We start from the raw sequence: 14073 nt of genomic DNA, 5'->3' as shown, positions 1-14073 counted from the left end.
TATGTTGAGTCGAGGAGCAATTTAACTACCTCATCCCTTTTAGGGGTCTCAGTCAAGCAACCCATCACCGATAAGTGCAGCGGGCTCCGGCCGCGAGAGTCGCGAAGTTTTATATTTGAATCTTTCCGCAGATGGTCGACTGAGTCTTTGTGCCCGTTGTACGCAGCCCAGAAGATTGGTGTATATCCCGAGACATCAGCGAGGTTGACGTCTGCCCCCGCTATAATCAGCGATTGTATTATGTCGCCATGGCCTTGTTCTGCCGCGTGATGGAGCGGCGCTCGTCCATCGATGGCCTGTCTGTCAACCTCTGCTCCTCTTAATAGAAGATCAGACACGACAACCTGGTTGTTGTGCAGGCACGCATAGTGCAGTGGCGTCCGCCCACGGTTGTCTTGTGCGTTGACGTCAGCTCGGAATGTTAACAGTTCTCTGGCGCTTATGAAAGTTAGACTCGAGGCTAAGTAGTGGAGAGTAGTCCAGCCCAGGATATCTTTGACATTTACCGTGGCGCTGCTCTCCTGTTCACACACCTCCTTGATCTTCTCCATCACAGACCAGGCAAAACTGTAATCATCAAGCCTATCCATAGACTCTGTAATCAGGCGATGTAGCCTGGTGAGCCCGAGAATATCGTGCATGTTGTCTGGGGGGATCTTGGGCATTTCCAGTTCGCCAAAGGGGTATTTCCAGGGGCGACGCTGCTTGCCAAATAACCACATCAAACACATCAAGACTGAAATAAAATGTTTGGCCTCCGGCTTGTCAAGGATGTGTGACCTTAGCTCATGGAGGAGGTCCGATTCGAGTACGCTTAGTTCTTCATCTTGATCGTCCGACAGCTTTTGCGTGTCCCTTAGATTGACAGTCTCCGTGACTACCATGAGAAACTCCACGAATAGGGCAAGAGCTTTGATAGAAATGCTGTCCTGGCCTTGAGTTGATTTTGTGATTCGAAAAAGCCACGCATATGCATCACAGGCCTCCTTCCAATGCCCTCGCTTTTCGTACCGCTCCGCATGCGCTCGTGTCCAGTCGATAATGGAATCCGGTTGTGGCAGCTTGTTCTCCGTGCCCAACGGCGGAATGATGCACAGGTAGACTTCTTCCAGAGTTCCAAGCCCAGTGCTTTGTATGTCTTGGGCCATGGCGGAAAGCTGGGTATTGTGCAATGTAAATAATTGCCAGCTTGCATCATTGCTCACCCCGTCCGTATCCTTGGGCCGTAAATCCACCTTGCCGGACATTCGGTTCTTGTCCTCCATTTTCTTCGCTGCAGCCCACATGAAGGAGGAAAAAATATGTTGGGCGAATAGTGTCGCCATAGGGTTGTATGATTCGACAGCTAGCATCGCATTCGCTGCTTCGGGCGTTTCGCTGGAAGAACTGTCGTTGGAGTCCTCGTTAAAGTCTTCGCTGGGACCACCCTCACCGGAATCTTCTCCAAGTGGCTCCAGCATATATCGGGCCGGCCCAGCTTGTCTGGGGGACTGAGAGCTCAAGCTCGCCACAAATCCAACAACTCGATGGGCCTCGAACGTCGTCGTGCTGGCATCTTCTGTCGACGTTTGTTGGGCCTTGACTACTCGAGCGGCAGCATCTGGCATCCACCAGCGAAGAACTTGATGGAGGGCTTTGGTGAATGGGCCAATCAACCGCAGGCTAGGTTTTGCCGATGTCTCTTTCGATCGCAACCACTCGTCACCATCGAGTGATTCGGTTCCATCTTGAATCCGGCGTCGTTCTTTGTTCTCCACGGAGTAGAGCCACAGAGATAAACCTGCTTCAATCTCATCCGCATATGTTCTCCAGCCCTTGGCTTCACGATGAACCCGGAAACGAATCTCTTCATTCCCGACCTTGAGAGGCCAGGTGAACGTCCCGGAGAGATCACCGAGAAGAGTGTCCATCGCGATCTCGATTGACCTGGCGAGCATGATAGCCTCTGTGGATGCAGGCCCATGCCAGTCCGCAAGCTTTCCGAGATCCCTCCTAATCTGCACCACCCTGCTGGCCGTCGACTGGGAACCGAAACTTTCACCGTTATGCGGTTGCAGCGTCTCAAGGTCCGCTGGATCCCGAATTGTGACGGTTTCCCAGTCCCACCCATCACCCTGCGCCCAAGGCCTGGAATCCTTATTCCACTTTCCATCTTCCTCGGGCGATTGTCGCCGAGGCGCGTTCGTGGATTTCCCCCCAAAGGTCATGGCCAACCAATCCAGCTCATGCCCAGGAACTATTGGCAGGGCCCTTGGCAATTCCGCGAGATTCCGGCGGACCCACGCTCTCAGGATGGTCATGAGAACGGTGGCACCAAGTTGCGCGACCGAGGCTGACCAGTGCATGCCGCGCAAACCGGTAAACTGCACAACGAAACCGCAGAGGCCGACAGCCGTACCACCTATCGTTTTGATGTTCTCAGATGTCAAGTAGCCGTAAACGGGGTCCAAAACGGCGGGAAATGGCTGGGTTTTAACGGAGTGACTACTGGCTCCGTCCGAGGCCATTTGATTTGCCTTCTCTACCCCTTTTTTCGAAGGTTTCTGGGGGCCCACCTCTGGTGCGCGTTGTGACGTCCTGACCAGGACCTGCGCTTCCTGAGGAAAAATCGCAAACGACTCGAAGGCTTGATTGCTGACAGTTCTCGCTCTTTGCAACCAGATAACGCGAGCCTTTCTCGAGGGCCCTGGAAAGTAGGTCGCCTCCTCCGTGCTGTTCTCGACAACGTGAGAGCAAATGAGCACGCCGACCACCAGAAGCAGCGTGCCGGCGGCGGTGCAGGGATAAGCGTAGGCAGCGACTGGCTTTCCATCCTTGAGTAATATGAAGGCGGGGACATAGGTGACGCAAGCGGAGAAGGCTAGGACTCCGAGCTGGAGAATGATGCCTACTACGGCAACGAAGTAGAGCTCCCCTCTGCTGAGTTGGTTGCGAACATCGAGAGTGAGATTTGGTGCTTGAGCAGCGGTGTTCCGAAGAACGAACACCGAATCATCGTTGAGACTTTCTCCCGTCTCCGCGTTCTTGGTTTGCCGAAACCGCTCACCAAAGACGCGTTCTCGAATGGTCGGTTCTAATAAAAATGTGAGAGGACTAGAACGATAAATTGTAGGCGGGCCGACTGACCTCGTTGCTGCAGATGTGTTTGTTTCTCGTCTTCTTTCAAGATCACCCTCGTGGCCTCTTGATTGGCCCCTGGCGAATTGTCGAACGAGTCCACTCCTTCTTGTTCTGCTGGCCGAGCAAACCATTCTCTGAGACGTTGCATCAGTCCTTGGCTGGCCGGTTCCTCGTCCGGCAGTAGGATAATGAATTCTCGAATTGGTCCTCTTCCCATCACTCTGACAATCTGCTGGCCATTCCACAGCTCGCATACTTCGTGTGACGTGGAAGACATTAGTTCAGCTTCGACAACAGCACGACTCTTCCTTGCTCTTCCAATGATTCCAACTCTGATAGCTCCAACGATGGCAGTGATGATGCCCAGCGGCGCCATTGCCAGGACGATATTGTCAAACCAACCCGTGGACTGGCTCATAAACTGCATGGTGACCCGCTCCCCAAACAGTGCCAGGATGCTGGGCGTAGCGCAACATCAGCGACGGGCCACGCACATAGCTGAGGAAAGCCGCGACACTTACGGAGCCAGGTCGGAAAACAGGTTGTTGGAGAAATCATCGCCGTCGTCTGCGGCGATGCCTGTGATGAGGCAGACTCCGATGAGGAGCTGCAGTCCTTTAGTGGTAAGCATGTGCTTGGGTGGCTGTTTTTTAGCTTTGTGACGCTGATGAATCTGGGGCGGCTATGGTGTTCTGTCAATCGAAATGAGGCCGGTGATAGTGATGTGTCCAAGGGGCATCTCACAGGGTCAAAAGAAAACGAAGAAGCTTGTCCCATTCACCAACTCGGCCCGCATCGCTCAGCTGCCGTGGGACGAACTCGGCGGGGGCTACTAAGCGAGCCTAAGGAAGGCTCCGAAAGGACGCCACAAGGTGAGACTTGCATTCGCACCTACCAATCAGCTACATAAAACGCGCCGATTTGTCTGCAGAGTTAACTGTCTCAGAAATCATGCCAATCGATCTGCCGACGTGGCGCCAGCCGAGGGACCCCGGGAGCGAGGGGACTTGGAGAAAGCAATAGAGATTGCAGCCTTACGCTGCCAACCGCGCCTACTGATAAGCTCAAATAATATTTCACAAACGACGACGATGTCTGGGGACGTCTTCCTCGCCGCCCGCCATCACGTCAACACAACTGACTGGCAGCACGTGGGGTAAGCGGCGATGCTATGGACCGCGGTGGGAGGACTTCTGGGGATGGTCAAGGCTGCAGGGACTCCAGAGAACGTCCCACAAGTAGTGTAAGGGCTGGATCATTGTATTCGTGAATCTTGACAGTGTTAATGGCCATATATGACGAATCTTTTGGCGAAAACCAACGTCGGAATAGTAGTGTCATCCTTCAATCAAGACTTTGGGGATAATAGTAGCACAGCTCCCTAAAAGAGCGTAATTGCTCGACGCCATGCAGCCGGCATGCCTGCTTCTGTTCTTAGTACGTTAACTAATATGTGAATTTCCTCCAGTTCAACCCCATCAGGGACAGTGGCACATCAGCCGACGACACGGGCAAGGAATTTATTTCACAGTTGAATACTTGTTTGAGAATCTGGGGCTTAATTGTGAGCCTCTTAGTTGGCAGCGTTGGAGGGGAAAGAGGATGGGTACTTTTATGGCCGCCAAAGCCATACCGCAGGATGCGTGTTATGAAAGTGGTGGTTAGAGGTCTTCCTATAACAGGGCCAAGTTTTATCAGGGGCGAGGCCGGCCATCAGACTCTGTTGAGAGAACAAACTAGGAGAGAAGAAACCAGGCGTTCAAGTTGAATCACAGCGCCCTTACCTGTTTAAGGGGGTTGGATATAATTATGCCTCCACATTGCCATTTTACATTTATTTCAACCCATTATCACCGTAGCATTTGATGATTACGGCGATTTCGTTATCTTTTCAGCCATCATACGCTGCACAGGGAAATCCAAGAACTAGCCCCTATTTTCATATCGCCCGTCCCGCCATATTACCACCACACTCAAGTTCTAAGCACTTGGTCGCTCCACATCCATACCTCCCTGTAGATATGTCAGTGGGTTATGGCAGGTCTCTACCACTTGCAATATCCTTCTTGGCCGGGTTGGCGGGCGTTGCGGGCATGGCTGTCGCCTTCATCATACCTACCGACACCGGCTACACCGCCCCGGTAGTCATGACGCCGTGAACTGGGCGACGGCCAAGAACAACGCCACCAAGCGAGACACGAGAACGGGTCCAAGCAGCCAAGACCGGCTACTCTCGCGTAGGTGCATGTATACAACCACCCGAGCATGTTGTCCGACTTGGCGCGCAGGGCAGATATGAGGGTAGGATTGTTTTGTATGAGCTTCGGCTTGATCGACTCGTTCCTTGTGGGGATACTATATCCATAATAACTACGCGGCATCGATCTCGGGCGCCAAGCGCTTGCCATGCGCGCATCTTGGGCTCGGCTGGTTGATCATTTCTAGGTTGTTATTAATCGCGCGGCTAGGTAAGTGTCTGTAATCATGCTCGTGGCATGGTTCATGGCCTCCACTTGGAGTTGGAGTCCAGTCAGGTACGTGAACCCCTGAACGTGCATCTTGTCCCCCTTCCCCCGCAGAGGCGAGACCCCTTTGGTCACCAACCACAGGGCAGCTGGGGGCGAAGTCCAGAAGCTGCTTGCCCATTTTGACTTCTTCCCTCCACTTCTTCCCCGCAATCCCCGAACCCCATTCCAGACGTGGGAATTCGGCTCGTCAATTTCCGTGAACCGCCTTGGCCGCCTTGGCGAGCCACCAGGTTGCTACGCTAAACGAACGCTAGACCAACGCTGAGCCGTCCCTCGTGCGCCGCATGGCAGGCGAGATCGATCTTGGCCCTGTGCCTTGCAGGTCTTCATGCGGCGGAAACCCGGCCCCGCTGGCCGTTTTCCGCCTTGTTTATCCCAACGCACGCCGAACCAGCACCGAAACGGCTAAGGCGCTCCAATGATGGTTGGCGATGACACCGACGGGGGTCCATTCCGTGCGGAGCATCCAAGATCGTGGTCCCGGGGACGCGGGGAGGGCGAACCGACAGAGTGGAAGAGATGGGGGAACGAGGGAGTATATGAGATGGTTCCTCCCCCATTCCTTCGAGCCCTCTTCCTTTGCTTCCCCAGTCCATCCTTGACATTCCCCAACACGCGTTTCACTACCCGTGTTTTCAAGATCCGACACAATGGCTCGCGGCGCTGCTCTCTTCGGTCTGGCCTCGCTCCTCCTGGGCGCGGTCAACGGCCAGCTGCCCGGTGAGGGTGAGGAGGTTCACCCCAAGATCACCACCTACCGCTGCACCAAGGCCGGCGGATGCAAGGCGAAGACCAACTACGTCGTCCTGGACGCGCTCGCCCACCCCGTCCACCAGGCCACCAACCAGTACGGCTGCGGCGACTGGGGCCAGAAGCCCAACGCCACGGCCTGCCCGGACAAGGAGTCGTGCGCCAAGAACTGCGTCATGGACCCCGTCTCGGACTACAGCACGTACGGCATCAACACCGACGGCGACAGCCTCCGCCTGCAGCAGCTGCTCAACGGCAAGCTTGTCAGCCCTCGCGTCTACCTCCTCGATGAGACCAAGCGCCGCTATGAGATGCTCTCGCTCACCGGCAACGAGTTCACCTTTGACGTCGACGCCACCAAGCTGCCCTGCGGCATGAACAGCGCCCTCTACCTCTCCGAGATGAAGGCCGACGGTGCCCAGAGCACCCTCAACCCCGGCGGCGCCTACTTCGGCACCGGGTACTGTGACGCCCAGTGCTACGTCACCCCCTTCATCAACGGCATTGTAAGTTTTGGATTCGAACCACGATAAGGGAATAAGAAGCTAAACTCGACAACCAGGGCAACGTTGAGGGCAAGGGCGCGTGCTGCAACGAGATGGACATCTGGGAGGCCAACAAGCGGGCCAACCACATCGCCCCCCACCCCTGCAGCAAGAAGGGCCCCTACCTTTGCGAGGGTGAGGAGTGCCAGAAGCAGGGCGTGTGCGACAAGGCCGGCTGCGCGTGGAACCCGTACCGCGTCAACGTGACCGACTACTACGGCGCTGGCGAGGAATTCAAGGTCAACTCGAACAAGCTCGTCACGGTCGTGACCCAGTTCCACGCCAACCGCAAGGGCAAGCTCGAGTCCATCCACCGCAAGTACGTCCAGGAGGGCCGCGTCATCGAGTCGTACGTCGTCGACGCCCCCGGCCTGCCCTCCACCGACAGCATGACCGACGAGTTGTGCTCCGTCACCGGCGCCGACGCCTTCATGCGCCTCGGCGCCATGCAGGGCATGGGCGATGCCCTCACCCGCGGCATGGTTCTCGCTCTCAGCATCTGGTGGGACGAGGGCGGCAACATGAACTGGCTCGATGCTGGTGAGGCCGGGCCCTGCAACTTGGACGAGGGCCACCCCACCGAAATCGTCAAGGTCGAGCCCGCCCCTGAGGTCACCTTCAGCAACATGCGCTGGGGCGAGATTGACTCCACCTACGAGACCGGCCAGGAGGGCAAGGGCAAGGGCAAGAACGGCAATGGCAAGGGGAAGGGCAAGGACTGCACCAACTAGATGACTTGCTCGGCGGGGTGTAATTACTACTTGTAGATAAAAATGTGATCGACGTCAACACATGACCATCTCGTTCCGTTAGTACATGTTTGTGGCTGTCCTTGTAGCTCTACTGTCCCCAGTGCCTGTAGCTCTCTCTAATAATACAAGGCAAATGGCTCCACGCGCGCTTTTTCGCCATTACCAATCTAATCAGTTAAGCCCTTCATACTGCCACTGATCAGCCTTACTCAGACGCGTCATCCCTGAGCTGCCGGAGCTGATCCCTGAGCTGCCGGAACTGATCCCAGCCCTCAACCTGGCTCTGCACGACCGAGCCCACGTAGACAGACAACGGATGCCACGTCGCCAGATTCCACATATCCTCCACACAAACGAGCCTGCACCACAGAGACGGCCAAACATCATCCAGCAACACCGACCCCAACACCCTGACCGCCCCCTCGAAACCCGGCGCTTTGTGGGTTGACGGATTCACTTCGTCGGGCTTCCCAACCAGAATGAACGGGCCGAAATCCGCCTCATCAACGAACGTCTGCCCTGGCATGGCAAAGGCGGTGCCGGTATACGACACAATGGAGGCCTCGTCAGCGACCAAGAACGCCGGGGCGACCAAGCCATCCATGCCCGCGCCGCGGTTCTCGTTCAGCCCCTTGAAGTGCTTCCTCGCACCCTCCACGTCCCACTCGGCAATGCCCACATCCCGCCCATCCACCCACCGAATCTCCATCTTGTCCCGAATCCCCTCCACCCCCTTCACCCCCTCCCCCCACTTCCCCACAACATCCTCCTCGAACCTCTCCCTAAACCTCTCCCACTGCCCCTCCCCACCCCCATACCACACCCGATACGCCACAAACCCCCACGTCCTCCTATCCACCGGCGACTTCTTAGCAGCAGCAGCAGCAGCACCCCCCTCCCTCCCCTCCAACGCCCTCTTCAACTCCCCCACCCAAACCTCCTCCTTCACCTCCTTCACCCCCTCACCCCACAACTCCGCCCTCCCCCTCCGATACGCCTCCCTCACCCTCGCCAACGGCCATCCCACCCCGTCCGCCGAGAACATGCCCCCCCCCGCAGCCCGCACCACCGCCCCATCCTCCTCCCCATGCGCCTCCAACTCCTCCCCCACCAAACACGCCACGCGCTGCTGATACACCTCGTCGCGCAGCCGCACGTCGGCGGGGTAGTTGCCCTGCAGCGGGGTGGCGCCTTGGGATTGGACATACGCGGGTCAGTCGGTGGGCGGGGGGGAGGTGAGGGGGAGGTGGTGGGGGAGGGTGGATTGGAAGTTGGTTAGGGGGATGAGGGGGGCGAGGTCGAGGCGGCGGAGGATGAGGTTGAGGCGCTGCAGTTGGGTGATGAGCTCGTGTTGCTGGGGGGAGAGATTGGTTCCGCCGGGGACGGTCGGGGCGGCGGCGAGGGCGGCTTGGAGGATGTCGGCGAGGCGGTCGGCGCGGGTGGTTGCCCAGGTGTGGAGGCGGGTGGTGATGGTGTGGACGTGGGTGAAGAAGAAGTCGGCCCAGAGGTTGGCGACGCTGGGGAGGGCCTTGCTGGACAAGAAGCAAAGGCGCCGTGGAATCTTTCAAGAGATTGCTCAAGTCACACAAGTGTGTTGGCAATTGAGTGGGGTTCATTACAGTGCCGGCTCGGCGTTGTTACTGTTCTTACTGCTGGAAACTGAAACTGAGAGGAGGATGCGCCTGCCAAAAACAGCATCAAAACCGTTATCTGGGCGGAATACCATTGCAAACTCTGATGATGTTGGCAAGAATACCTCAGTTATTCCCGCTTGGTCAACCGGGGCATCCTCGCCAGACAATGCGGTATTTTGTTGTTTTGACAAAAACGGTGTCTCTCCCCGAGACAACGAGCCAACATGATGGGATCAGTTGGATCTGAGGTTCTTGTGTGTTCAAATCGATGCATCCAAAGTTTCGAGTTTTGGCTTGGGGTTCATCTCAATTTTGCACATGTTTTGGCAACCCCAACCCCTCACAACCCCAACTCGTCTCCAACCGCCCAAAAGAAGCATGCCAAGAATTTCTCCACAAAGATCATGCGGGGATTCAGCGCAGGCACTGGCCGGTTCGGGCCCGTCTCCATATTCCCCATCTGGACCCTTGCCGGACCTGCTCGAATCTGGCATCTCGGGAAGGCCGCTCCGGAGGACAACGCGACACTTTGACCTAGTTCCGACGCATTGACGCCCTATTTACTGGCGTTGACGGCCAATTCCATGGACAATGTCTTCAATTGCTAGGTGTCTTCTTTTTCAGGACCGCTGGTGGAATTCTCTCTCTTTTCAACCTTGATTGTCGATCAACTTGAACTCGGGGCCCAGTCCAAGATCTCGGCCGAGTTTGTTGATCCTCCTCTCTTTCCACTCCACAACCCGGACACAACAACCCTGTGATACCCACCACCACCGCCACCATGAAGCTCGAGATCCTCCTCACAGCCGCCTGGCTGGCGGCCACCACCACGGCCATCGGCCCCGCCACACCAGAACAGCCCCCCCGGCTCCAAGGCAAAGCCGAAAAGATGGCCAACTGGCGCTGGCCCAACCCCTTCGCCTCCCCGGAGCACAAGAAGTTCACCGCCGCCTGCGACGTCCTCAAATCCTTCCGCGCGAGCGAATTCATGCTCGACGACCTGGCCGTCAAGGCCCCCAAGGGCCTGCTCGAGTACCGCGACGCGCTCAAGGAGGTCTTTGCCACGCGCGAGTACCCCGGCAGCTGGGAGGGCATCGACCCCCACGGCTATGACCGCGACCTGCTGAGCATGGACTACGACGACATGCCGCTCAAGGTGCGCGAGTGGATCGAGGAGCAGGAGCGCACGGATGGACCTGGTAAGGGGTTGTTTGCGGTGTACATGCGTCCCATGCCGGGGACCAGGGTGATGCATACTATCAAGGTGCCCGAGGCGCCGGTTACGGAGGAGTGGCGCGCGCGGGATGAGGTGCGGGTGGCTCTCTTTGCGCCCGGTGCGGTGTATGAGACGGCGCCGTTGTGGGTGGCCGAGGGGAGCAAGTGCGAGGGTGAGTTCTTGGTTCTACAATTCCTTGGTCTACAGGTTGGTTTCATGGTTGCTGGTTTGGTGGTTGCTAACATTGGAAACCTGCAGGCCCGCTTCTCGACCTCTCCAAGTTCAGCGCCAAGCTCGTCGACGGCGGTGTCGTTGCGTACCCCATCCACCACAGCATGCCCAAGCGCGCCCGGGGCGAGCGGGATATTGAGTTCCAGATTCAGGCGCAGGTTCTGCAGCTGAATGAGGGTGAGGAAGCGGCGACTGAGAAGACCGAAGAGCCTGAGAAGGTTGAGGAGAAGATTGAGGAGAAGGAGAGCACTGAGAAGGAGGAACTCTGATTTGCGTCAACCAGCATTAGAGGGGAGGAAAAAGGCGAAAAGGCGAACATTACACACCGACTATGCACCCATACTACATTTCCTTTGTTGTTGCATCTTACGCATATTACAAATACCATTTATACTTAACATACCACACCTAGTTATCGTGATACCTTGAGCTTTAGATTAGTTAATATGTCACGTTTAGTCTCTTTGAGGTGATGATTATCGCTCGTATGTATCTCGCTAGGCACCTGGATACCTATCAGGCGAGTGGTGGTGAACCCTCCCCGGAAACCCAACTTCCTGATAGTACACCAGCGGGTATTATGGTGCCTAGCGCAACCCTCATCTTTTCGAGCTTTATAAATACCACGCTGCGGCCTAGTCGGAGACGCTCGCATATGGCAAGGAGAAAGAACAAGGAATACACGGTGACAACACCAGCTCCTAACAGACAAACGAGGGCAAGCCAGGCAAAGCCATCTTGCCGTTTCTCCTCATAGTCGGTAGAATTGACGACGGTAGCGGTCGCTGGGCTTGCGGCGGAGGAGGCGGAAACCTGAACTCCCAGAGCAAACAGTCCGAGCAAAGCCCAAATGAAGCGCATGGCTCTGTTGGAAGCGGGCCATATACAATTCGAACGCCAGGTCAATATTGTGGAAATGATACGCTTCTTAAACATCAAGTGCGTGTCTTTATAGTTAGGATGTGAAGGTGATGTAGTCATCCCATAACAACTGCAGAGCTGGACGGATGGGGCTACCCAATGTTCTTTTGTTTTTACGTGGTCCATTTCAATAACTCAAGGTTTGTCCCAGGAGTTGGGCTTCCTTTTGCCCCCAATCTTTGTCCATTTTAACCACCCGCTTTCTACTTCTAGATCGTCCCACCACTATCAACCCCAGAACTTTCAATGGCCGCAGAGACATCCCTGATACCAAGTTGTGTGATCCCGCCCACAGGCCTGGATTCCGGAAATGGTTGGCGCGCTTATATTTATTAGCCGCGTTAGTTGGAGAAACCAAAAGTGCCGTCTGTCGTTCCCGCTCCTTTTCAGGATATAACAATCCCAAGTGTAGTGCTTTTTATCGCTCGTCTTCTCGGGTTGGAGTTACGCTGGGCCATAACGTTGTTATATTCAGGTTCATGTCGGGTACCTTCATCTTCTCTATCACCTGATATCTGGCGCAAACTCATACCCACTTGCAACCATGCGACCGTCGTGCCTCTTCTGGGGTTTGATCGGCTCACTTAGCGTTGCGAAAGCCCTATCGCCAACAGTAACCCTAAAAGATGCTGTTTATATTGGCACCACTACGCAGGTCGCTTTGGCCACGACCGTCGTGGACAGGTTTCTAGGTATCCCCTATGCGAACACCCCTGAAAGATTCCGAGCTGCCCGTCCTCGGCCTCCGGGATCGCTGCTTGTAAATGCCACAAAGCAACCACCGGCATGTATCCAACAATGTAAGAAACCTTTGACCCCATTGCAGAGACTCCAATGTTGAGCCTTCCCAACTGACCTGAGACAACAGCAAATTCTGAAAACTCCGCTGAGAGTGAAGACTGCCTATTCCTAAACGTGTTTGCGCCGCACATCGGCTGTGGCAAGCCTGAAGCCAAAAAGGCGGTCATGTTGTGGTTTTATGGCGGTGCTCTGTCCTTCGGCTCCATTAGGGACGTCGACGGCTCGTCATTCGCTGCCAACCAAGACATTATTCTTGTGGCCTGCAACTATCGTCTAGGGGCCTTCGGCTTCCCCGGGAATGTATCTGGGCTTCCACCTGACGAGCTTAATCCCGGCTTCCGCGACCAGAAGATGGCATTGAAGTGGATTCAGGAGAATATCGCTCGCTTTGGCGGTGATCCGACCAAGGTGACCATATTTGGCGAATCGGCCGGCGCCGTGTCCGTTGATAGTCATCTCATCAGCGAGCTTGACGACCATCCACCCTTTCGAGCCGCCATTCTGCAGAGCGGTGGTCTTCACACTTTCAACCGAATCGCACTAGGCGTGGGTGTCTCGGTAACCGGCCTGGGGACTGGAAACAAGCCTGGGGAAGCGCCGTTTTTGACACTGGCCAAGCATATGAACTGCAGCGAGGAGGATGCGGTGTCGTGTCTCCAGTCCAAGCCACTAGCATCGGTCAAGTCTGCCGTCCTCACTCTCAATCTCTTATTTGCACCAGTCGATGACGGGGCCAAGACAAGCGTGGCTGATACAGACTCGGCACGGCGAGCAGGGCGGACTGCCAAGGTACCTGTGCTCATCGGGAGTACTTTCATGGAAGGCAACATATTCCCGGCCGGAGCGTTGCAACAAAAGACCGCAGAGGGCTGGGCGGAGGTGATTTACCCCGACAACTCAACCGCAGCAGCTGCTGTTGCGGCCGCATACGCTGTCGGTTCTAGCTGGCAAGCTGGAACCCCTGACGAAGCGGTCAGGCTGCTCCATTCCGATTTCCAATTTGCCTGTACTACTACGTACGACAGCAACATCATGGCTAGCATTGGCATACGTAAGCTCTTATCTGCATCCCATTACTTTCCGCGGTGTAGATTATGGATGCTAACGCTGTAACTAGCAACCTGGCGGTACCTTTTCAACGCCTCCCTCCCTAACGGACTCGCATCCCACGGCAGCGAGATCGGTTTTGTCTTTGGGAGCCCTCAAAGCACTCCAGCCAACCAAGCGCTGGGTGCAAAAATACAAGGGGCATGGGCCGGCTTTGCTAAGAATCCATCGTCAGGCCCCGGATGGGTAAAATACACCCCTGATACGCCTTCTCTTGCAGATCTCGGCGGGGAGGGGGACCGCGCTTCTATCACTGTAATCGATCCGGTTGTGGTGGATTCCAGGTGCAGCGTCTTTTGGGATGCCTATGATCCTAGTAGGCCTAGGTAGTTAAAGTACGGGGTAGAGAATAACCATAAAACACTTTCCACAATCCCATCTAGCACCCCAAAAGATAATGTTTCTGGGGATGAGAGCCTACTAGAAGACATGTAAGTTAAATCTGGGCCACACAGAAAAGTTGCACAC

General features: G+C 55.8%; 6 protein-coding genes across 6 annotated transcripts; 4 read left to right on the top strand and 2 right to left on the bottom strand.

Annotated features, from left to right (window-relative positions):
* Positions 1–236: 236 nt before the first annotated feature.
* Positions 237–3625, bottom strand: F5144DRAFT_393815 (uncharacterized protein). The gene is made up of 3 exons (XM_066784742.1): positions 3127–3625; positions 501–3073; positions 237–432 (listed from the first exon to the last, which is right to left on the bottom strand). Exons 1-3 carry the CDS (start codon positions 3545–3547, stop codon positions 409–411), a joined length of 3018 nt encoding a protein of 1005 aa, XP_066639076.1. The 5' UTR covers positions 3548–3625; the 3' UTR covers positions 237–408.
* A 2673-nt stretch (positions 3626–6298) lies between these two features.
* On the top strand, positions 6299–7674 carry F5144DRAFT_596498 (concanavalin A-like lectin/glucanase domain-containing protein; the record flags this gene model as incomplete). The annotated part of the gene is made up of 2 exons (XM_066790806.1): positions 6299–6904; positions 7057–7674. 2 exons carry the CDS (start codon positions 6299–6301, stop codon positions 7672–7674), a joined length of 1224 nt encoding a protein of 407 aa, XP_066639075.1.
* On the bottom strand, positions 7578–8426 carry F5144DRAFT_586660 (uncharacterized protein). Its single transcript, XM_066789781.1, has one exon. The coding sequence runs from the start codon at positions 8402–8404 to the stop codon at positions 7901–7903; it is 504 nt and encodes a 167-aa protein (XP_066639074.1). The 5' UTR covers positions 8405–8426; the 3' UTR covers positions 7578–7900.
* Positions 8427–8753: 327 nt separating this feature from the next.
* On the top strand, positions 8754–9732 carry F5144DRAFT_586659 (uncharacterized protein). The gene has a single exon (XM_066789780.1). The coding sequence runs from the start codon at positions 8979–8981 to the stop codon at positions 9555–9557; it is 579 nt and encodes a 192-aa protein (XP_066639073.1). The 5' UTR covers positions 8754–8978; the 3' UTR covers positions 9558–9732.
* A 378-nt stretch (positions 9733–10110) lies between these two features.
* F5144DRAFT_457507 (uncharacterized protein) lies at positions 10111–10985 on the top strand (the record flags this gene model as incomplete). The annotated part of the gene is made up of 2 exons (XM_066784966.1): positions 10111–10717; positions 10804–10985. Coding segments are annotated over 2 exons (789 nt in total), but the record flags the coding sequence as incomplete, so codon positions are not given.
* A 1256-nt stretch (positions 10986–12241) lies between these two features.
* On the top strand, positions 12242–14031 carry F5144DRAFT_520626 (Alpha/Beta hydrolase protein; the record flags this gene model as incomplete). The annotated part of the gene is made up of 4 exons (XM_066786703.1): positions 12242–12497; positions 12566–13549; positions 13616–13931; positions 13989–14031. Coding segments are annotated over 4 exons (1599 nt in total), but the record flags the coding sequence as incomplete, so codon positions are not given.
* Positions 14032–14073: the final 42 nt, after the last annotated feature.

Source organism: Chaetomium tenue, assembly GCF_020726465.1.
Source record: "Chaetomium tenue strain MPI-SDFR-AT-0079 chromosome Unknown F5144scaffold_7, whole genome shotgun sequence".
Classification (NCBI taxonomy): Eukaryota; Fungi; Ascomycota; class Sordariomycetes; order Sordariales; family Chaetomiaceae; genus Chaetomium; species Chaetomium tenue.
Note: the sequence above shows the minus strand (reverse complement) of the source record. Positions and strands in the feature narration are given on the sequence as shown.

Bases quoted from the DNA above. Each gene is read 5' to 3' on its own strand.
- F5144DRAFT_393815 (XM_066784742.1), bottom strand. From the start codon at position 3,547: ATGCAGTTTATGAGCCAGTCCACGGGTTGGTTTGACAATATCGTCCTG. The intron at 3,074-3,126 runs GTCAGTCGGCCC...CATTTTTATTAG, and splicing joins AACACATCTGCAGCAACGAG to AACCGACCATTCGAGAACGC. The intron at 433-500 runs GTCAAAGATATC...CATAAGCGCCAG, and splicing joins AGAGCAGCGCCACGGTAAAT to AGAACTGTTAACATTCCGAG.
- F5144DRAFT_586659 (XM_066789780.1), top strand. From the start codon at position 8,979: ATGAGGGGGGCGAGGTCGAGGCGGCGGAGGATGAGGTTGAGGCGCTGC.
- F5144DRAFT_586660 (XM_066789781.1), bottom strand. From the start codon at position 8,404: ATGGAGATTCGGTGGGTGGATGGGCGGGATGTGGGCATTGCCGAGTGG.